The 24,516-nt window shown below is 43.0% G+C and overlaps 1 protein-coding gene across 1 annotated transcript in view; it reads right to left on the bottom strand.

The window, feature by feature from the left end:
• Positions 1 to 449: 449 nt before the first annotated feature.
• The window catches only part of PKDCC (protein kinase domain containing, cytoplasmic), a 35,763-nt gene continuing 11,696 nt past the window's right edge, over positions 450 to 24,516 (bottom strand). Inside the window, exons 2-7 of the mRNA XM_054279950.1 lie at positions 21,542 to 21,664; positions 18,228 to 18,499; positions 14,394 to 14,473; positions 13,454 to 13,561; positions 3,213 to 3,386; positions 450 to 1,633 (exon numbers count right to left, since the gene is read on the bottom strand). Coding sequence (XP_054135925.1) covers positions 1,548 to 1,633; positions 3,213 to 3,386; positions 13,454 to 13,561; positions 14,394 to 14,473; positions 18,228 to 18,499; positions 21,542 to 21,664 — 843 coding nt within the window. The 3' untranslated portion in view covers positions 450 to 1,547. The remainder of the gene's footprint in view (positions 1,634 to 3,212; positions 3,387 to 13,453; positions 13,562 to 14,393; positions 14,474 to 18,227; positions 18,500 to 21,541; positions 21,665 to 24,516) is intronic.

Raw genomic sequence — 24,516 nt, 5'->3', positions numbered from 1 at the left:
GCTGCCCAACTTCCCTGGATCTCCTGCCCCCCTTCCCTGCCCTCCCTGGCAGGGACTGCTGCCCAGCCTCTGTTTTGGCCCAAGGAGCAATTTCATCAAGTCCTGCCCTCACCTTTGCCCCTTCCAAGTGCTCTGATAGCAGCATAAGGCAAAGCACAGAGCAGCAAAGGCTGCTCAACCACTGTCTGCTAACTGTGACTCACTTTGTGGCAGGCAACCACATAGGCAAAGCCACCAAGTACTCCAGGCACCAACAGACCCTTCCCTGGGAGACACGGGAACAACCTCAGTACTTTCTGGAAAAAATATCCCAAGTTTAAGTTTACATACAATACACTGGATTGAGGCATTTATTTGAAACACAAACACACAAAAACTAAGAATAAAAGAAATTTTATTTATTTTTTTTTTTTTTACAAAAATAAACAATTTGAGAAACAAAAGCACATTTTTTCCTGACTGTACAAACTACAAAACAGTATGACATTGGTCACTTTAGCATTTACTTCATTGCTTTCACTGAAAGCAAATTCTCTAGACACACCCTGCCTTTAAGATGCATTTTATATAGAATTAAGGCTAGCATTCATTTGACATCATTAAGGTCATTTACTTCATTCACTCTAGAATCAGCAAGCGATGCCTTAGAAAACCAAGGACCTGATGGTAAAAGGTACGAATAACTGCAAGATTGTCATTAAATTAGTACTGTTCAACCAGCTGGACTGCTTTGCCAGTCTGTCAAAGATGTGGCTTCCTGAACAATTCAAACTGATTCAACAAAAGTCTTAAGCACAGGCTTAATTGTAAGCATATGCTCAGGCCTATCCAGCAAAGCACTCGGCACTTGGGTAAGTCCCTGCCCTTTCAGTGGGACCATTCATATGCTTATGTGATTTGCTAGATCCACAAAATGGCTCTTTCAAATTAAAAATGAAACTTTATGATAACATTGGAAGCAAAAATGAAAATTAGTTGCAGTCTTGCAATTCTAAACATAAGCAATTCCTTCCGTTTGACAAATATGCCAGCATTGCATATCCCATAGCTTGAACACAAATGCTGATTGTCCTCAGCAACGTTTGCTATTCAGCAGACAAACTGATACGCTTCAGTTCCTCTGTTGTGATTGTACGTGCCCAAATAAATACCAGTGTGGAGGATACAGGCTTCCCAGAGAAATGATCAGCTTTCATCCCTGGACACACACGTATAGGTCAGAAATGTTATGCTAACCTTGCTTAGAAAAGCCAGAGCTGCCAGCTGATTTAAAACCAAAATTATACTCTAACAGTGTATCATCTCTTGTACTTTGCTTTGGGTTGTTTTGCTTTGTTTTTAAATCACATTTTCAAAATCTTGTTTTATTGCACATTCATCCTGGTCATGCAGGTTATTTCTTTAAAGTTTCCTTTAGCACTCTATAGATTAGAATGAGTAATAGTGCAATTATTCTCCGGCCAAAGCCGCCTTCTACCTAACAGCTGCCTATATTTATACACAAACAGCCCTTATCACTCACGTGTCAGACTGAGCCACTTTAGGTGTCAGTCTGTCACCTTCACATATGTTATCTTGTCAGGATCAGGCACAATATGATTTGAGGCCATCTTGAAGAAGACAAGCTGCCGACCTGCATTGAATAGGAAAGAGGGGGAAGGGGAGAATATTTAGAAGTGATGAGCAAAAGGTAGCCTACCTTAAAATGCTGACATTTCAAATTCTACTTCAACCTACGCATTCTTCAGGCCATGCAAGACTGAACTCTCTCTTAACTCCAGCTGGTATAAACCTGAACTGTTTTTGTCTAAAATGACACCAAAGTTCCCCTGGTTTCAGTATCTTTACTCTTACCTAATTATGGTCAAGATACAGCTGTGCACAGCTAGCACAGCAAATGAAAGAGGGGTCTGAAGACTTTATTACAAATTCCATGTGGTCTTTAAAAAGTGTTTTGAGACTCCCACTAATAAAAACAGGCTTGGGTTGGGGGCTTAAATGAAGGACATTCACTTGATTGTACAGAAGCAGAATCATATTTGCATGCTTGATCTTTATAAAACTGATCAGTGCAATAAGTATTACACATGACTTTCTCTGAAACAGCTCTTGCTGATCACTTTGTAGCGCTGGGCTTTAAACAAGCTGGAACAAGGTTTCTAGTCCTCAGACAAAAAGCAGCAGCAAGTGACAACAGCCTGGGTAGCATAAGGCACCTGCTGCATTTATATCCAAGGCCAGTATATATTATATCCATTTAGATCCTTGAATTTGGCAAGTTTCTTTGTTTGGTGTCTGTGGGAGCCACAGCACAGCTCTTCTATCTCCCCACACTCACTGACCTGGCACCTTGTTCACATTCCTGCCTCCCAACGAGCTGCTGCTGCCCCACAGATCTGCAAAATCACTGCCTTTCTGCCTTTCTTTGCAGCACAGAGATACACTCCATGCCCGCTGTACTTCTGCCTTCCCTCTCTAAACTTGAGAAAATCAAATGCTATTTGCTCCCAGCCTGCCTCTCTAGGGGGCTCCCATAACACTATTTTCTTTAAAAGTATTGCATGGCAAACGGGATGCCTCAACTGCTGAGCAAATTTCCAATCCCAAGTTTCAGGGACTCAGGTGCTCATGCCTCAGGAATGGTATGGCAAAGGGAATGACAAATAAGACTACAAATAGTGCAGTCCCATTTGCTTTTAGTATTGTAACCTGAGATAGGAGGTGCTCTAAACTTCCAATGAATTTCCCTGTGCCAGAATAAGTACTTTTTTAGTATATCAATTAACTTCAAAATTCCAGCCACAGATAGTCTGACATGATGACCTAGTAGTGTCTGGTTAGCTATAGACAAGGTTAACAGGAATTAGATTTTTCTTGGTCCCATGGAAGCGCCTGCTCACACCTCCCAGAAGCACAAAAATGCAAAAAATAACACTTCAGATCCTGTGGTTTGGTAACCTGAGGACCATGTGCTTAGCCCTCTAGTGCCAGCTCCTGTGAGCCTGTCTGTAATTTCTGTTCCCCTGACAGCTGGCAAAGAGAAGCCTCACCAAAGAGAAGCTGCCTCAGCTGAACCTTCAGAAACTACCTCACTTCCAGATGCTGCTGGTGGCTCCCCCAGCCCAGGACAACACTCTCCCCAAGCTGTATTAAAACACTTAGGGCAGCCAGAAGAGGTGACTCAGTTCTGCTCCACAGCATCCAGGACCTACCTGTCCAAGTTGTCTGGTTAGTCAGGACGAAAGCTTTGCACTGGGAGTAGCTGTCACAGATCTCAATGGCTTCGTTGACATCAAACACGGAGAGGAGGCAGCCCTTGTGGTGGTAAGATGGCCAGCATCTGTAGTTCTCATCAGGGATAAAGGCTTCAGGCACCCGTCTGTACTCTGCAAATCAGAGCAGAGCAGTGGTTGGAAAGCTCCAGTAAACTGGTTGTTTTTAACAGGCAAGGTTTATTAGAGCAGCTTAGGAGCAGGATATATGATGGAAAAGCTGACGGTTTAGGCTGTACCAGCTCTGGTTTACTCCCAAACGTGTTTATAGCTCTGCACTTTCCTTTCCTTTTCCTTCCCTCCTTTCTTCTCCTCACCTTTTTCTCCAGAAAACGTCTGTAAATAAACAGTCTGTGCACAAAACCCCTTCCCCACTGCAGAGGCAAGGCTTTGGTTTTATTAGGAGTTTTACAGTAAGAATGTCCCATTGGATAAACAGCGTCCACTTGAATGAACTGACTCACTGTCCTACTTCCCAACAGTGAGCAGGATTGTCGGGGTGAGACCTGACCAGGCGTTCCCAGCCCTCCCTCTCCCTCAGAAGAGCATGCTATTTTTCTCTGGCTCCTTTAGAGAAGGAAGAAAAGACAGGCTTTTAATTAAGCAAACTTTTTTTGCTTGCTCAGATTAGGACAAAAGAGGAGTCGCTTGATGGGCCTCTGAAGAGAAGGGAGGGGGGAGTAGCCGGAGCATGTCAGCGTGGTCCTGCCCAGCCGCGCCTCCGCTGCCCCACCGCCTGCTCCTCTCCTTGGCTGCCGTTCAGTCTCACTTGCCTTTATGAGCTGCCTCTTGTTCTCTGTTCACTGCTCCTCTCACTTTCCCAGCCACTAACGGGGCTTTCTCTAATGAATGCATCAGCAAATTCAACTGATCATTTATAAACATTTCTGTTTAGCCTCCAGACGCACAAATTAATGGTTCCCTCCTGTCTCTCCTCCCCACGTCCTATTCAAAAAACTAAATAGATTCTATATTTCTTCTAATTGTGTCTATTATGGAAACCAGAGCGGCCTGCCCTGACTCACAGTCTATTCTTAAGTCACTTTGGTTCAGGCATTTTCTGCCTGCTCTGCTGATTCAGCCTGCTAATATTTCATACAGCAGATCGTATGAACAGCACCAAGTCAAAGACAACTGTGTCTGCTACTCCAAACTGTCAATATTTCAACTGGAAAAAGAAGTGCACATTCACGCGTGCTCATTCTCACCACACAGTCTGGAATAGTGGGAAACAAATGTAGTAAATACATTCTATTTTAAGCCCTAGCTCATTTAAAGTATCATAAGAAACATTCCCAAACAAGAAGCAAAATCAGAGCTGATCATGTCCTAGTTAAATCAAAAGCAAAAAAGTTTTTTTAATTCAGGAAATGCAGATTCATGCACAAGAAAAAAAAATTTCAAAATGTAGTTCCACATTATGACTGGTCATTTCTCCATCAAAAATATTTATGCATTTGTACTGAAGAGAAGTCAGAGCATAAATCAAACTGTTGGCTAGGTAAAAGTCCCTTTTTTCCCAGTTTCTGTATCAACTGTAGTGTAACAATAATTGAATGTAACAGAAAATTCTCTTCACATGGCAACTGCTGAGTATTGATTTGTACCTCACAGCCTAGGTCAGTAAAATGATGTGTACAAATTAAAAGCAAAAAAAACCCCATCAATTCCCTGTAGTTAGCACCGTATGTAACCATTTATATCAGCATACATGCTATGCTGACTGGATATAAAATGTGATTATCCACAGCTCCTCTTTGCACACCACAGAACAGCCACCTCACACTGCACTGTGCCAAGACCCATGCCACAGGGGGCATTCACAGAGCAGGAGATGAAGCATCTGCCTGATTCTCTGTGACAGCAGGGAGCCTGTCCCAGGTCCTCTCCAGGGCACTTTGGGAGTGTGACAGGCTCCACACTGGGGCTGGGAGGAAGCTGCAGCATCCCTCAGCACACCATCACCACACTAAGAGAGCAGCCCTACATCATATCATGTGTTTTTCTTCATGCAAGGGAGAAGCCCACCTTGAGGACTCTTATTTAATATTTAAAATATTTAAACTTTTGAGCACAGATATGCCTCTCAATAGGCCTAAAGTGTTTCCCTTTTCCTCAGCATTGCTCCCAACACAGCTCTCAGGGGTTAGGCTCTCAGCTGACATACACAGACTTCAAAGGAGCAGCAGTGATTCAGAGGTAGGAGATAAAGTTCTCCCTTTCCATTGCCTTTTTCAAGGTGACCAAGCCTGGTAAATCATCTGGGCAGCTCAGACACATTAATCAACGGAGTTGGACCAGCAGTAACTGCGATGGCAAGGTCCTGGTTTGAGTCTGCAAGCGAGGATGGAAACAGCCATGCAAGGGTAGTGTCACCACTCAGAAGAGCCCTGTGGCTGTCCCTTCTCATTGCTCCCTGCCAGTTCTGACATGAGGGAAAGCCAAAACCATCTCCAGTGACTCATGGGAAACAAGTACCAGGAGCATGGCAGTGTGACACAGAGGCAAAGAGCATTTTCCTTTGGCTGGGAGATCACCAAGCACCACGCAGGTGGAAACACCGCCGCTGGAATCTGAGGGAAGGCACACAGCCACACTGGCTGGGCTCCACAAGGGCAGCCTCTGACAGCACCTCCCGCTGGCAGGAGCCACTGGATACCTGCAATCTGGGGACTGTGCTGCCCACAGGGAGGGGAGGATGCAGTGAGGGGAACGCAGGAAGGCAGCCCCTGTCCCCCCTTGCATGGCAAACAGCAGCAATGGCTGCCTGGGAGTGCCTTCCCTTAGGAGCATCCCAATGGAAGGCAGCCACAAGGAGTGGAGAGCAGTGATGGCCCTGCACCCTGGTTCCTGCTCCCACACCAGCCAGGCACTCCTGCTTGCCCTGGGAAGCCAACATGGAACCTCTCTTAAACTATTACAGGCGGAGCTGATCAGAAACTCATTGCAACACCAATCAAGTGGTGGTCTAAGCAAACTGCACTTCTCTTCAAAATGCACTCCATCTCCAGCAGAGCAAGGCAGCTGCCTTGGCCATTTGCATGGTAAAGGCAAGTATCCCTGGAATCTCTTACTTGCATAGTGCTCATTTAGGGAGCTTATCCTTTAGCCCTTATTTGTGTGACTTGTGAAGAAAGGCACTCCTCTCATATGAACAGGAAGGACCCTCCTGAGGATGCTCCTCCACTGAGATGTTTCCCAGGAGTGACATTAGGTCCAGCCCTCAGGAGAGCTGGGCTTCCCCTCCACATTTAAATTGGACACCACAGTGCAGCTACTCAATTAAGCAGTACTCCAATGGTTTAAAGACAGCTCCAGCCCAAGTTTTTGTCCTGCCAAGACCTGGAACTTGCTTAAATGGAGTCCTTGGAATTTGAAGGCTCACAGCAGTAAATCACATCATAAAAAGGTCAAAGTTCTGGTCAATTTCCAGACTAATGGTGTTTAAAACCAATAAATGCTTGCCTAATACTATAAATGCAGCCATAAATTTACACTTTTGTGTACATACACATAGCTTGACAGAGAGTACATAAAGTCTATCAAGGTAATGGCAAGGAATAGATCAGAGAAATGCAAGGCATCTGTACTGGTATCAGCAGAAAAAAAACCCCTTTCCTCCATCTACTAATTTTGAGAGGATTGAAGCAACTAAATGCAGTGCAGTAAGCCTGATCTTGATGTCACTTACAATGCATTTACTCCAGAGTTTAACACAGGGGAGGTAATACAAGAGCTCACACTTACACAGATAGATTCTACTCCAAAGCATTTTTTCTTGTAAACATTTTGGAGCTACAAGATACCTTGCTATGCTGAAGCCAGGCAATCCTCAGAAGTTTTGTTTTGTGATAGCTTCTATAGTTTTAAATATTTTTACACGGTTGTTCTGATCAATCAAAACATGCTGCTTTGATCAGGCCAAAATCTCAGAAGTTTCTTAGCATGTTAGCCACATCCCCATGATGGCCATACTGATCCTCAAACCAAGATCACCCACTTGTTGTGACAAGTAAGAGAGGCATCTTTAAAAGCAATCTGCAGCATCACGGTCCAGTGCAAGAGCTAAAAAAAAAACAGCCAATGCTTTAAATTCTTATTCTATCTTTTTTTCCATCAAAAACCACCTGCATTGTCCCAAAGCCGACTACAATCTATAAACATACTCATTTTCACTGTACTAGACTGAATCATATAAAGAGCTCCACAAGTATATAATAAACTATGTGAAACCGCCTGCGGTTTCCCCCTTTTAGCCTGCCTGAATCACCCTAAATCTGACTTTAATCAGTCCTAATGACCATTTATTTCAGCCACAGCAGCCAGACTGCATTTTTACTACCAACTACAGCTACTTGTTGGAGATTTGCCCAGTTCTCTTATCACCTGCCAATACACTGTGGGTTAATGACAGAGACACAACCACGTACATCCTTGAGAGAAAAATCATGTTGCTCCTTTTTCTCCCTCCTTTATTCTTCCAGTCTCAGGAGGAACACTGGCAGTCAACTCTGGAATTGCTTTTAATTGCTTTGCTCGCAAGTAAGCAGAAAGAGCCTGATCCTGCCAATAGCAGCAAAAAGTGGTATTGAGCAGCGTTTTGCTCTACAAACAGGCCCCTCCTGATTCCCAGGGAGCTCTTGGAGAACAGCACTGGATCCAAAATAGACAATAACACACTGATGTTTTTAGTATGCTTCATTTTACTCTGAACTTTTCCTCATGTTCCAATACCTCACATTTAAACACGCTTCTGACAGCAGGCCCCACAAAGCACTGTGCACGGTTTGCTAAGAGATCGACATTTTGGTGTGTCTGAGGGAGTGACGGGCAGGCCTGTCCCATGGACTCTGCCTTCAGCCAGGCCTGACACATCCCAACTGCTGGGAAAGCCAGGCTGGCCTGGCAGGCATGGCTCTGCCTCAGAGCAGGAGAGAGCCCTGCTCCTGTGGGGAGTGTTCCCTCAGAGCAGGAGAGAGCCCTGCTCCTCTGGGGAGCGTTCCTCTCTGAGTAGGAGAGAGCCCTGCTCCTGTGGGGAGTGTTCCCTCAGAGCGGGAGAGAGCCCTGCTCCTGTGGGGAGTGTTCCCTCAGAGCAGGAGAGAGCCCTGCTCCTGTGGGGAGCGTTCCCTCAGAGCAGGAGAGAGCCCTGCTCCTGTGGGGAGTGTTCCTCTCTGAGTAGGAGAGAGCCCTGCTCCTGTGGGGAGTGTTCCCTCAGAGCGGGAGAGAGCCCTGCTCCTGTGGGGAGTGTTCCCTCAGAGCAGGAGAGAGCCCTGCTCCTGTGGGGAGTGTTCCCTCAGAGCAGGAGAGAGCCCTGCTCCTGAGGGGAGTGTTCCCTCAGAGCGGGAGAGAGCCCTGCTCCTGTGGGGAGTGTTCCCTCAGAGCAGGAGAGAGCCCTGCTCCTGTGGGGAGTGTTCCCTCACAGCAGGAGAGATCTCTGCTCCTGTGGGGAGCATTCCCGTGTCCTGAGCATGGGCCAGGCCAGGCCTCATGGCTCTTTGTGCGCTCCCACTGTGCCGGCAGCAGAGCCGAATTTAAATCAGCATGCAGGCCGTCGCCGAAACACAAATAAATAACCAGAGGAACAACATGTTCCCTTACATTTTATTCCCGTTCACATGACACAGCTGGAGCATTTTTCCTGCCTCGTGCCACACATCCCAGGGAGCTGTTCCATACCCACAGCCACCTCTGTGGCACACACCAATTTACCAAAGGCAACAAGCCCAAAATGTCCTACATTGAATGTGGTCCACCCAATCATAAAAACAAGGATGCTGATGAGGGGCAAGCCAGAAGTTGCCTAGGGTCACGTGTTGGGTCATTTAGCTTGAAGACAGAGGCCCACAGGATTTATAAGAAACATTCGGCGACTTCTTTAGTGTTCTGGAAGGGAACCGAGGACCTCAGCAGAAAGCATTTTGCTGTGCAGTGCCAAGTTGGACAGGGAGAAGTTTAGCAACAGCAAAACATTGCTCAGGGAACAGGGTAAATGGCTTGCACAGTGGTGGAGATACAAGTGAGCAACAAGCAATTGGTTGTTGTCACTGCAGAGCTGCACAGACCCACATGGCTGCAAAGGAACCTGCTCCTGTGTTTCTGTGTGCTAGCATTGCCTGCGTCCTGATAGGAGAGCCCCCCCAGCCAGGCAGGGTGCAAAGGAGACTTTCTGCCCTGTGCTCCTTTCCCCCTCAGCCCTGAGGGCACTGGGAAAGGGACACCAAAGGGACATGAATAAAAATAATTTAAAAAAATATAAAGCTGATAAGATTTATTATAATATATTTTGATAGAGCAGGAATCTGGGCTGCAGTTTGTTCCTGATTTCAATAATTCTTGGGTACATTTACAGATTCCTAAGCAGGTTGCTATAGTGATCCTGCAGAATATTTTTTTCAAAACACTGTTGTACTGTAAATATTTACATACAGCATAATCCTGCCAAATTGTCTTGAGACAAAGGAAAACACAACGTGTCTTTGCTTTATATCCAGCCTTCCAGCTTTTTTAGCTTTGAGAATGTGCTTTAAGCTAACAACAGCAGCTAATTACAGCTTTCTGTGGGCTTGCACACCCCCAGACCAAATAATGGGTCATTTATTAGCTTTAATGAATAACAAAGCTATCCGATTTATGAGTGTTAGCTGATTTCACACATTTCTGAGTAAATTCTGAGTTAACTGAAGGGCTGGGGCTTAGCTCAAGGGCCAGATACTCAGTACAAATCACTGTCTCTTGATTGAAGTAATAAAAACCTTGATACTGGGGCATGACTTTACTGATGAACATCAGTAGTTTTTTTATAGTCTCCTTAATCTGGATAATTAATGGAATGATTTAATCATTTTTAGATAACATATGTCCTGTTTTAATTCACATTCTTCTGGATTACAGCAGGAGAGGCCAACAGCCAATGGAATATAAAAGCATTTGTTCCTGGTGTTGTTTTAAACGCTGCAATGTTCCCATATCAACGTGAACAGCAGTGTGATTTATGACTGCAGAACACATACACAGCTATCAAATGTCTCCCACGCCTCTACTCTAGGATACTAAACCAAAGTCCAGAGCATAATATAATTTACAGCACTATAAAATCTTTACAACTGAAGCACAGTGAAAGCTTAATATCCAAGACCTTCTGTAATATGACTATGTCATCTTGTTAAACTTTATTTATGAGAACACTAGGCCCGACAAGAACTTTCTTCGTGCCACTTCCCTACTGCTTATCAATATCACCTTTCTCACTTTGTGGTGTTCATAGGAGGAGGTCTTCCTTTCAAAAACATAAGTTCACATAGATAACATACTGTTTCCTCAACGTTAATGTTTTAGTTATGGCCTTACATGACTTGCCCAAGATCATGATCTTGTCTTTCCTACTATGAATTTACAATGATCTATCCAAGATAATGCCTAATTCCAAGCATTTAAGACCTAAGACAAATTCTGAAGCTCTATTACCTGAACCTTCTGTAGCTTCTTCTCAAAACCAAACCAAAACAAAACCTAGTAATTCTTGGATCTGAATTCTCCTCCTCTTCTTTTAGGATTTCAAAATAGGTCATATACCAGAAAGGCCTTATTTTGTCACTAAACCTTTAGATTCCAGGAGATTGGCATCACAAATTCCTGTCATTTCCACTATTTGTAAGAGCAAAAGTCCTGGGAGTGAGTCACCTTGTGAGAGTTCTATCATCTGAAGCAAAATGGATGCAAACTTGTGCCTCCCCCATCTTGACACCCATTGGGGTATGAATGCAAAGATGATTAACTCCAATCTGGCCTGAGAGCCAAATGATCCCCTTTCATTTTATCATGGGCTGAAAAACATCCTTCTTAAACTTTGTCTATGCTGGAGAGCAACACAGAAAACATTTTAAAAAATCATGCAGTCTTAAAAATATTCTTTTGTCCAAACAGGGCCAAAGCAGGACTTCAACCTACAGCTTGGGAAATAATCCCAGTTGTTGTTTTTCATCCCTGTCTACCCCTCTACCAAGATCTATACACAGTATTCCATCTGCTCAGCTGTTCAGCCTTGGTTTCAGTGGTGAGGATGCAATCTCAGTTGGGAACATCCTGCCGGTAGAAGAGTGCCTGGACACCACTCCCTTCCAGGACACCTGTCATCCTCTCCTGCAACTCCACTGGACCACAGGAGAGTTCCTCATTCCATTATCTCCGAATAAATTCTAATTAATAATTTATAATTCCATAAATTGGAATTTATGGAATTGAAAATTCTGGATTGAAAATTTTAAAAATTAATTCCAACACAGTATTAGTATCAGATATCAGTCAAATATCAGTTGAGGAAAGATTATGGTTTGAATTAAAATTATGAAAGTGAGTATATAGGCACATTTTAGCCCTCGTTATATAACTTCTTCATATTTGCATGGCAAGGAAAGGGAGTCTTAAAATAGAAATAGATTACAACACCTTTTCTGTTTGGTTAAAGTGCCCTTAAAACAAACTAGAAACAGGCTTGCACATCTTAAAGGCATGGCAGCTGAGTCTGAGAACACATCTAATCTAAGTGTAATTTCTAGTAACATACCCAGTTCCTCAGGCTTGTCCCTGTTTGAGAACATTTTCCTATCAAGGATTAAATATTAGACTCACAGTATTTAATGCACATTATCCAATACGTTACATAAAGCATCTACAGATTTTCAACATCTTTGGTCACACTGTGAAGTGCCTAAGTCCATTAGCAGTGTCCTGCAAATAAAACAGGCTCCTTGCAGAGCAGGGCATTACCAGCCATGAACATGGGTGTAGTGAATTCTGTGTTACATTATCAAGGACTCTACAGAATTAAATTAACAAAAAAAATGTGTAATTATTACAGTAGCTCAATATACACGGAACTCTGCTTCGTATCCGTGGAAACCTGCACTGATACTCTGACTACTGCTGTCCAAAGCTTCTCTCCCCGTGAGTCTTTATAAACATGACAGATATCTAAAATTCAAAACCTTCACCTCATCCTGATACAGCAGTGAAACCTGGAATCAACCAGCATCACAGAACAACTTCAGCTCTCCTGGCACTTCTTCAACAAAGGACATTTGTACTATTGATTGTACTGCTGAAAATAATTTCGCTGTGTTGACAGGTATCACTCAGCACAGATATGATGAAAAGCTGAAAATTAGAAAGTTAAATGAACACCTGCAACAAGTTTCCCGCCAATTTTACAACAAAAATAAATATTGAATTATTCTGATAAGTGGGTCAAATTCATCCCTGGTATCATGGCTCTTTGAGGTTAACAGAGCCACAACCAGAATGAATTTGGCTCCTGTGTCTCTTTCACTGAGCAAATGCTTCACTGAACTTTTCAAACCCCCTGTGCCAACATTCATCTTCATTTAGAACCCATCTTTCCCTCTTTACTGAGCTTTTGCAGCAAAGCCATAATTTTCCTATCAACTTGCAGTCAATTATGTTGACAGTTTGACATGAACATTGTACGTACACAAAAATAATTTACAAAACAGCTTTTACAATTGTTGGGCTTAACAGTCATTTCCAGCACACATAATATTCTTTGACATGTACAATTCCACAGCTATCCTTCTAAGAAGAACATGCACCACTTTGTACCACAGCTTGAATAGCATACAGACATGTTATGAAAAAGATACTGTTATTCAGGCTTGTTTTCATCCTGTTCTTTTTTTCTATTTTTTCATTCTATTGCTGGCAGAAGATGAGGGACACACTATTTTTCCTTTGCAAAGGAAGTAAAAATTTACTTCCTCTTCCAATCAATAAACACTTACGTAACAAGAAATTCATTTTAAGTCCCAGGAAGCCCATGGGGGGTTACAGCCTCATGACTGGATTCTCCCCAGTATATGTCCAGGCAGGTTTTGGTACTGCAACAGCAGTGTGTGGATGTGGTGAAATATGTTTTCCATAAATCTGTCATGGAGAACTCCCTTTGGATTTCCTTATTCCCATTACAGCCTGCTCACACTTATGGATGTCCAGCTACATCACAGAGTGAGAAGAGTTACAGGAGGCTCCCAGGAAGCAAAAAGCAGATGAAATATCATCACACGCATGATTTCAAGGACCACTGAGCTTTGCTTTCTGCACATTAGCCCTTGCAAACCCCACAACAATGACAAAATCTCAGATTTTAAATTTCAAGGAAGATGACTTACCAGCTTTTGGCACCCGGGTTGTGTTCTGCAGATACTCCCCACTCTTATACAGATCCAAAACTCTCTCCAGCTGAGCAGCTGTCTCATCTATTCCCCAGTGCAGTTCTCCTTTAAAAAAGCAGAAGAAAAGAATTACTTAGATGAGGAGCATCCTGCACAGGACAAAGCAAGGTTTTAGTTGAATGAAGCCCTAAGCTTGGGAGTCCCGTGGTGCCCTGCTCCACGGCAGGGTGGTGACACGGGCAGGAAATCCCTGAGTTCCTACAAGTCTCACACCTGACATGGCCCAGGCATTCTAGAGGCTGGCTCATCCAGCTGGTAGCCCCAGGCCTGCAGGCACAAAACACTGAAGAGAACTCCCCGCAAGGGATCAACATCAGCCAGTACAGGGAACTCCAAAGCTTTGCTTGCTCATTAGCTATAGCCCAGCATCATTTATTTTCCCTTCAGATGCACACTGGAGCAAGGCCCTGAAAAACCCTCAAATCAGTGTCACAGGCAACTACTCTTGTCTCAAAGCCACTACCTTGGTAATCAGTGAAGATCTATGGAAATGCCATTTGTGCCGCTGGCTTCTGAGGTATAAAACACCACTGATATCATTGACAATGAGAAAGTATCCTGGGTTTTATCATTAAAATTTCCCTTTTCAGGGACAGAAGTTTTTCAGACCCCACAAGGAATTGCATTCTGATGCAATTCACTCTGAGGTGTCAGGATGAAATAAATATCTCTGTGAAGCCTAGATAAAATCTAAAAATGGGACTTCTCTGATGTATGGGCCCATTCTTGCCTTCTTGGTATGGGAGCAATTTCATTCTGGATAGAAAAATAATCTAGTTCTATTGCAGTGAGCACAAAAGCAGCAACCTTCCCTCCCAACCACAATAGTTACACTAAAAACGCAACTGCTTGGCATTACTATGTTTATTGTGATTACCTGTTGCATTGACTATCTTATCCAGCAATGGTCTCAGTGAGGATGGAGCACTGTGTGGAAGAAGATAGGTAAAAAAAAACCTGCAATAGAAAAGTAACCAATATTGACTTTTTTTTTTTTTACAAGAGTTTACAAACATCTGGTAACTGCAGAACATCACAAGGAATAAAATTCCTATTGCTTATATGCCACTGACCTATACAGGAAATATAATGGTATTCTATACTCAAATAAATACATAGCTGAGACTATTCACACACAGCTGTCTGGCATACCTAGACCACGCTGCTACATACAAGGCTGCCTTGTACCTATGTGTAAATGTTCCATTAATACAGCAATTTGCTGTGAAGCCCCATGGATTGTGAGTATTTGCAAAGCTGTCTGTACTTCAACAAACTAAAAGGATGCCATCAACCCCATAAATCTTGGGCTTGTTTTTTTTTTCAAACCTTGAAAGTGCATAAATTCAATTTCTGTTCATTTCTAATAAAGGAACTTATTATTTTCTTTACTACAGTTTTCTTAGATTTTAAATTAAGTGCCAGGAGAAAGCCACCTTCTATTGTTTAACGTTGCTGGAATACAGAATGTCCTCTCTGTTCCTATCATTTATCTATAATCAAGGTACATTCATGTAGGTATTCACTGGCAGAGGTAGAATCACAGAATGGGAGAGGCTGGAAAGCACCACTGGAGGTCAGCTAGTCCAGCCTCCCTGTTCAAGCAGGGCTCCCTAGAACACTTAGGATTGTGTCCTTGTGGCTTTTAAATATCTACAGAGAAGGAGATTCCAAAATCTATTTTAATGGTTTTTATTACAAAAGAAAAAACAATGTGCCATTACCTTCCCTTGAAGTACATTTAGTTTTCATATTCTTCCTTCAGAGTTCTACTACTCTGCCAATACTACTACCTATTGTAACTAACTCAGGGTCACAGAAACCTAAGATCGAGATGGACAGGTCAGGATCTGGCAATATAAACAGAACTACCGGACATAAATATCAGCTAATGAAAAGCACAGGAACACAATTGGGAAATTGCTCTGCTTCACCTCTAACTTGCAAAGCAAAGTAAACAGTTTTTCATATACAGAAACCACATTGTCAAATGGAAACTCCCAGGGACTCATGCTCAGGAGGGAGACCAACAGATGCTTTACATAAACACAAATTAGAAAATTCAGTTACTGATACCAAAAATTGATCACAGAGGCAGGTATTATTGAGCTGACACTATTTATACAATGAATTGCTCTGAGAATGTTACTCCCTTTTCCATCCCAAACCAAAATAATGTTTATGGTTTTCCCAAGTGGGATAATCCACTGGCAGGTTTTCCTGACGATGAGTATGAAACAGCCAATGTAAATACATACAGAAATCTGAAGAGCAGCACAACATTTGTAACAAATAATTTGTCTGGTAAACTTGAGCTCATTGTTTTTGCTTAGAGATTATCCCTAAAGCAGAGTCCAACTGATTGTGAATAGTTCTTTGCTAAAATTCAGTAGCTGTCACTAAGTTTGCTCAATGCTGGCTGGAAGCAAGTCACGGAGGTTATTGTTTTTCCGTAGCTACAGGGCCACAGAAACATGCGACTGTTCTGCTGCAAACACCCACATGTGAGATCCTGACATGTACAGACACTGCAGTCTGCACAACTTAATTGCAAGAACATTTGTTATTCATCGATTCCAGGGCCAGTGGTATCCCCTGTGATCTGCATAACACACACTGTCAGATCCTTTTACATTCATTTCTACAAATTGTTTCTTTTTGAGAACTATCTGACACTAATTTAAGAATTCTCAGTGATGGAGGATTCACTCAGCCATTGGTTAATAATTCAAAATATTAATTTTGTTTACTTTCAAAACTGTCCAGTGCTTTGAAAACTGTTCCCCAAAACACTTGGAGGAAAAAACAGTGAGACACATTTGTGACAGGAGGTAACCATCTGAAAGCCAAAAAGATCAGTTCTTGCAGAGGTTTCTCCTAAATGTTTTCTCTCCTTTAATTATTTACCTCATAAAGAAAGCTGTAAGATAGGCTTAAATATGCTTTCAAGGTTAGGGTGTGCTCTGTTTTAAAATTGCAAGGGGTTTATGCATTGTTTGACATATTGCTGCTTTTCACTTCTATGTAACAGCTTCAGAGGGCAACCTCTTAAGCCTACAGCAACAGAGTGCACCTTTGAAAATAACAAACTTAGCAGCCTATCCCTAATGAAGTGAGGATTTCACCTTCTGAGACAAGTGCATAGGTCTTGATGTAACTCAGCATGGGTGGTCACAGCCTCCCACACTGTTCAACAAAACCCCATGTCTCTACGGAATTAAGGCAAAGCAGGGGCTGAGAACACTGGGGCACTGTGCATGAAATACACACTTGAGAGCAGTTCAAAGGCAATATTAAAAACTGTATTAGAAAAAGACCACTTCCTTCAGCATGACCAGCAACCTGCCACAAGCCCACCACACCACAGACATGTCCCCACTTACAACCGAGATGGATGGGTGCCTATTAAAGGCTTCTTACCCAGAAACAGTAAAACAGTCTTAACCAAAAGCTAGCAAGCTAAGCAAGATCTTTAAGCCAAGCAAATGGAAATGGAAAATCTTGCAGGACACACTAAATACTGTGCTGCACAACTGCAGATGGCTGTCATGTGGTGCAGCCCATTTCAGTGTGGTCAGCTAATGCAACACACATGCTGGTGAGTGCCCTGCGACCAAAGCAGAAGGCTCTCTTTGGAGCAGCCTCTCTTCACTGTGGTCTGGAAGGCAGTGAATGGCATGTCACTTGAAAGGGAAGCCTAAGAAATGAGCACACTGCTCTGAGATCTCCATCCTCCCATCTGGATCAGCCAGAGCGGCCGCCCATCCCAGCAGTGCCCGTCAGACAGAGCAGCAATGGCAGGATGAGCACAACACTGAGCATCCACTACTGGCTCCCTGGAAAGCAGTGACATGGCTCCCCAGCATCCCACACTACCCTCTGGGGGTGTGATTGTTGATGGGGGAGAGCCAAGACCACAAACACAAAGCCATGGCCCAGAAAGACCCAGCTGTAAATCTGACCACAGCTTTAGAATCAAATTTGGAAGATTTGTAATAGCTGAACGCTTCCTTCAGCGGGGCTAACTGGTCCAGCATGGCCCGTTGCCCAAGTGTCCCCCACTGCAGGCACAGCACTGGGAGTCAGTCCCACAGCACCTCCTCACACAGATCCAGGGCTGGGAGGGAAGGTTAAAAAACCACCCTTGCTTTAAGAGGTTTGGGCTTAGACCCAGAATGTCAGCAGCTGAGGGTGGTCCCAGCAGCTCCAGGGACACACTGGGGCTGTTATCACCCTACCACAGCAAGCTCCAGCAAGGAAAGGAGCACTGAACCAGAGGGCAGGATGTGAACTGAGCTCTAAGTCTCCCTCTGAAGCCAGCCCTTTGCTCAGCTGGTGGTGCAAAACTTGTGATGACCCCTCTTAACTCACACCAAAGAGCTGCTGCAATTGTCGCAGCACAGAGCTTGTGAGCCCCAAGCTCCGAAAGTGCTCATGCTTCACTCCTATGAAAATCTCTGCTTGAGAAGAATTCAGTGGGCTTCAACCAACACAGAATTAGACTGAGTGGTGAATCACACTCAGAGTATGCAAAATATTTCAAATGTTATAAATGCCATGTATTTTCACAAATGAAACAATTATTCATGGTTTCACTTACTGCTGGGCACTGGTTCTGAGACAGTATGTGCTCATTGATGTGAATAACTGTAAAGGATGCTGGAGCTCTAGGCCCACCCTTAACTCTACATGGCTTTATCTGACCACAGACCTGTAGGCATTGTAGAGATTCCTCTTTTCATTCATGCTCTGACACCGTCCCTCAACAGAGCAGGGCAGGGTAAAGTTTCTCGCAGGGAATTCCATGAAGCAGTCACTGTTACTGGTGCAAGAGCTCTCCTCAACACTCGCATCATCCAGATCTGTCACCTTCAGCTCTCCATCCACGATCACAAACTGCCGAGGGCGAAAATCCAGTAATGTCACTGAGCCAAGAGGAGAGTGAGCTAAGTAATGCAGAAGCCGAACTAAGCTGAGACAGATCTGAAACACAAAAACATGGATTCCTCACATTGTTTTCTCAGTGCAAAGTGTACAACAAAACCACTTTAGCTGAAGATATGCTCATAAATTTATGACTGAATATAAGCATTATAACTTACCCTCAAAACCAAATGTTGCAACCAAGGTATTTTTCACAGGATTGGCATAGCTGATTGTAAAACCCTGAGAGACTTGAAACAAAAATAAGCTTCTTTACAAGTGCTTTCCCACACTATTCTTGAAGCAGAGTTCATTGTTGCTATTCTTACTTTTAACAGAAATAAAAGCATTAACTTTTAATAACACTTTATGCACAGGCGTTGACCACAGAGTCTGATCCTGCTCTTTTATAAACTCCAGGTCTGGAAATTTTGGCTGGATTGCCCTGCACCCATGCCTGGAGATCCAACTGCAGACAGTGTCTGTATTGCCTCTATACTGATCCTGCCTCTTGACTGTTTTTATAAATTTTTTCCTCTGTTTTTTTCCTTTTTCCAGGGGAGAGGGAAGCAAATTCCCAGGAAGAGGAGCTCCACAGGTCCCGTGTAACCCTGCACCATGCCTCAGGTTAAGTGTATATGTCTCTCTGCCTTGATGGGTCTGCTATGGTGGACTGTCTTGCAGCACATTGAGGCTGAGGCGGGAGCTCTGTGCTGATGTTTCACTTTTCCACTACAGATTAGAAACTTGAGTAACTCCTACTAAGCAGCAGCCCTGATGAACATCGAATTCAGCCTCCTTACCAAAGTCCTGTTTTCAATTCATGCATTCCTTTAGAGTCCACTATGTAACCTATTAATCCAAAGGTAGCAGTAACATGAACACAGTTAAATACTGGAATTTTTATTTTATGTATTAAATAAATAACAGGCCATATTCAGTTTAGCAGGCTTTTTACTTTCTATATATAATCTTTGTTTTCTATTAAAAGACAATGTTAAGGGCATGTGCATTGAAGTAGTTAAACCCTAATTCAGTCTAGGGGCTTAAACATTACCCCCAAGGGTGCACCTCAACGCATCCTTGGTAAGAAAGCTGAGCACAGCCGAAGTTATCTCTCATAGACCCTTCACCTGTGGGACATTAGAACCATCTCACTCTTCTACCTAATCCTTCTCCTGACCAGACAATAACATTTTTCTCCTACTTGCAGGATACCATAGTTCAAATGGAGGTGCTTGTAGGTGCATACCAGTGTGGTTTTGGGATGCTAAACTTGACCACCCTTACCTCCCCTTGGAAGGACACAGAACTCATGTCTGTGTTATCCTGCAATACACTGTAGAGAAAAAGCCCATCCAGCCCAAGCCAACCTATAATATAGGTATCTTCAAATGCCAACAAACCCAGAATTTAGCTTGAGCAAACCCACAGGTTGTCACCCAAAATTATTGCCTTTTCTCAAACGCCAAAAAGCCCCCTGTTCCCGCACCAGCAACCTCTCTGCCCAACTCCAAGAGGCTCTGCTGTGCAGACCTGCTGCAGGCTGGGACTGCAAGTGCCCCCTTACAACAAGCTTTAAGCACACAGGTGAAGGCTTTGCTCTGTGTCACACACCTATGGATTACACAGCTTACTGCTCAGCCCATCCACACAAGGAAATTGTCAATTGTAGGAATGACCTCATGGATTTATGCAGTCATTTTCAGGACTGGACCACAAACAGATCTCACATATCAAGAAGACAATTTTATTTCCTTCCTTTCTGTATTAGTTGCATCCTAGACAAAGGAATGAGCATGTCATTATTTAGGACTTCATTACAGTGGCCACAGGAATGTTTCACCTGTAATTCTACCTCTGAAGGTTTTCATCTAATTCTCCTTTATCTTCCTTTGCAACTGCTCACTCAGAAATAGCCACACTGGAAAGAAACTTCTCTTTTTATTACCCATAATCTCTTGGTCATTTACTTTATACATAATTGCTTTCACAGTGCATTATTTGCGAATGCAAATAATGGATGAGATGAGCTAAAGGCAGGTGGTCCTGTGTTTTGGGAACCTTGCTGAGTACCTCTGCTGCTTATCATGACCATGATTCTCTCAGGAAAAGGGAGCTGCAGCTTAGTGCAGGCAACAAAACTTTCTCCAGCTGTATGAGTAAAATAAACTCTGCCAGGGAACATTCCTGGGCACAGAAACTTAATCCCCCATGCACACTGGCTAGCATGGTCTCTGGCCAGGTCTGACCAGCACCGAGGCTGTTCTCCTGCACTGTCCCCAGGCAGGATCCAGACAGCAGCATGGCCCAGGGACCATTTCCAGCAGGTTCCAATCCTGCTCACAGCCTTCAGAGAGGGCAGGAATGCAACAGCACAGCCGTGGGCTGCACCTTGCTCTTTCCACCCAGAGCTCTCTCAGGCGCACTTTTAATTTTCTGGCACAGACGTAATCAAGCAATCCAAAGTGTGTCAGATGGAGACTCTGCTGCCTTTCAACGTCCTAGGGAGTGAACCTCAGACAACGACACATCCCCACACACACCAAGCCAGACAGCTGTCTTGATCAAAGCATTGCTGCAGTCTGGCTTCATTTTGGACAAATTAAGTGTGACCTTCGTGCTCCTGGTAAATTGCCAGTGCGCTGGACAAACTGGGTTTGAGATTTGTGTACGTTTATTTCATTCTTCCCCCAGGAAAAAAATGAACAGAGCAGGAAGCAGTAGAAAACAATTATAAAACAAACCTATGATAAGGATCAGGAGAGAAATGCAACATCCTTCTATTGTTTAAATCCCAGTTGCAGAGCACAATGCCAAAACTCCTGGGCCCCAAGCTTTAACAAGTAAGAAATGTTTTGAGATATCATGCAAAAACCATATAACTGGTTACAATTAGATAATACTGACAGACAAAATAACACAGTGTCTTAAAAACTACAGAAGGGGAGTGCTGAATACTGCTTCTAAACCAAGATGTAATCTTATGCAAAACAAATGTTTAATAAATGTGAATTGTGCTGAAGAGTACACAACCTCTGCTTAATAATATTATTTATTTTTTACTCTCCTAAAGATCCTTATAAAACAGCTGTTACTCACCCGAAATCTGTCTTCCCAGGAAGTCTGTAAAAGCTGAATCATCTCCAAAGGCGAGCCCAGTTCAGTGATGGTGGTCAGTGTGTCTGGGATGTCATTGCTGTCTTGGTAGCAATAGCCATAGAGCTGAAAACAACACAGCCAACATCAGTGCAGTGCACCTTGGCAGGAGGGTTCCCAGAGGAGGCTGTGGGCAGTGCTTCTGGCAGGATTTGTCACCCTGCAGGGAGCACCGGCTGAAGGACTGCATCCAGTGGGCTACATCCAACCCACTGTGGACCAGCTTATGAAGAACTGCAACCTGTGGGAAGGTCTCAACACCAGAGGTGTTCATGGAGGTGTGTCCCCCCTGGGAGGGACCCATGCTGGAGCAGGGGAAGACTCTCAGGAGTCCTGTCCTGAGGAGCAAAGTGCCACAGAACCAGCCTATGGTTAACTGACCACAGCCCTCATTCCCACTCCCCTGAACTGCTCAGGAAAGGAGGCAGGGAAATCAGGAGGGAAGCAGAGCACAGGAAGAAGGGAGGAGTGGGTAGAACATGTTTTTAAGATTTGGTTTTATCTTTTATTACCCTACTACGATTTGATAAGTTAAATTATTTTTTCCCCAAGTCAAGTATTTCATCCATGACATTAATTACTGAATGATTTCTCCCTCTCCTTAACTCAATCCACAAGCCTTTTAAAATATATTCTCTCTCCTCTCCAGCTGAGGAGGGGAGTGAGAGAATGGCTTGCATCCAGATAGGGTCAACCCATGACAAATATATGTCAAGAAACAACAATAATAATAATTTAACATATCTAAGAATGCAGAAACACAAAACTATCTGAGGAGAGGTAATTTAACCTACACAATACCTGGCTAAATAATACTGACTTAATGCTTAAAAAATACTGTAAATAGTTGAAATTACATTTTACTGTTTGTGCCTTGAGTGGCAATGTGTACTTCAATGACACAGCACCTTGAAAACGTTTATCTTTTGCCAGCCAGAAATTGCCTCTCACTATACTTGATGAATTTCTGTGTACAGTATCATTAAAGCAGGGCAAATACTCCAAAATACCATCTGCCAGTAGCTTCTACAATTTAAAAGCATTTAAATGGCAATTTCAGCCATGCTTCAGCTTCTTCTTTTATTTGCTTTCCAAGGATTTTTGAATTATTTCCACTTGCACAAATAATTGCACTAGAAGATTATTTAAAGACTGTGGAGGAGAGACTGTCTTGCTTTATATGGAGTGGGACAATGTCTGACAAGGCTGGGGGACAGGCTTTTATGAACTCCCTGCCAAGCCCTGGCAGAGAAGATATTAAATGAGCCAGATAAGATCTGATCACAACTTTCCAGCCAGAACAGCATGCACAAGAAATAAAATTAAATGTAATCTCTGCCCCCAGTCAAATAAAACATACAGTAAAAGGTTTGATGTGAAAATGCAGCATTGAAAAAAATGCCCTGTTGCTACTCCTCTGCTGCCTTGCCTTGAGAAATTTGATTTTTCAAACCTCTGTCAGTTTTAAAAAGCTCAGGAAAGATGACAGGGGGCTCCTCAGTGCTGAGGGCACTGCAGAGGAAGACAGGCTCAGGCAGCCAGGACAGGAACTAATCCCAAATCATAAAATTTGGGATCTCAAAGCAGAGTGCCATGGCTGGAGGGAGTGGCTGAGTCTGCACACAGCCCCTGTGAGCAGATTCCAGCACCCAGCACATTCCTAGAGCTTGTGACCTCCCCAGGCAGAAAAGCAAAGACCAGGCTAAAGTCAGCAAATATGGGATTTGTTATGAGCCATGCTGCTAGTTTTGACTGTAGCTGTCTACATTTAAAGGAAAAAAGGGTGCCAAACATGTAAAAGAAGTAAACAATTTTTCTTTTTGGTGTAAAAATGGCACTGTATTTCAAAACAGCTGCTTAAACGCGGACATTAACCTAAACAAAAAAAAAAAGAGCTAAAAGATTTTATTTTAAAACAAGCCAAAAAGAGGATTTGTGAGAGATGCCAACATGAACATTTGAAGTAGGAAAACAGACATTTGTCTTTACTGCCACAACCATGACAAAGATACTAACAGCAATGATTTCTCCATCTAGAGCCACTCAGACCACACTTGGGCATTTTCCTTATCATCCGTGGCACCACTTTTGTATAGCTTATTGCCAGTAGTTAAATCTTAGAGGATCAACCAGCACAACTGCTTAAGCAAACCAAAAGCTGATTCAAATGAAAATATGTACTACAATATATATTATTTTCTCAGGGAAGGTTGGATTCTGCAGTCCTTACCAGCTTCTTCCCACCCATCCTGTGTGTGGGCACACTAAGGAGATGGGCTAAAGCTTGGCAAATTTGAAAACCCTCACTTTTGAGTGTCAAAATCTAGCATCTGTTTCTGTATCATCTGCAGAATTCAGTTCTTGTCTTTAGCACAGTAATACTATCCACTGGGAAAAAAGCCATAAGGGAAATTAGCAAGCAATCCAGACTGGGAAATGACAGTATTGCAGTAACTGTTGGTTCACAGTAACACTGAATACAAAAAAAGGTATCAGTCTCCATCAGACATTGTCAATATTTGTGAAAACAACTCTGGGAATAGAAACACAGAAGACAAACAACGATTATCCATTTCTTTTGATTATACAAAAATAATACATATATACATTTACACTAAAAATATTGAATAATGAGTCTCACTATCTATTTATGTGCATATGATCACAGGAGTAGAAATTCATTACAGTGCCTATTTTTGTCTATTATATCCATGAATGTTAATAGTAATAACAAGTTACGTTTGCTCTCAGCTGGAATTTTGCCCACAATTATTTCATTTTAGTGTCCAGTTTGTACCTTGGCAAAAGTCTTCACTGCCCAAGTATCTGACTACATCTATAAACTAACCTGAGCTCTTTATTGATTTTACTTAAATGAAACCTCTTCATATACAGTGTTACTACATAATTATAAAGAG

Source organism: Melozone crissalis, unplaced genomic scaffold (genome assembly GCF_028551555.1).
Source record: "Melozone crissalis strain CALT ecotype California unplaced genomic scaffold, PUWL_Pcris_2 ptg000027l_1, whole genome shotgun sequence".
NCBI classification, from domain to species: domain Eukaryota; kingdom Metazoa; phylum Chordata; class Aves; order Passeriformes; family Passerellidae; genus Melozone; species Melozone crissalis.
Note: the sequence above shows the minus strand (reverse complement) of the source record. Positions and strands in the feature narration are given on the sequence as shown.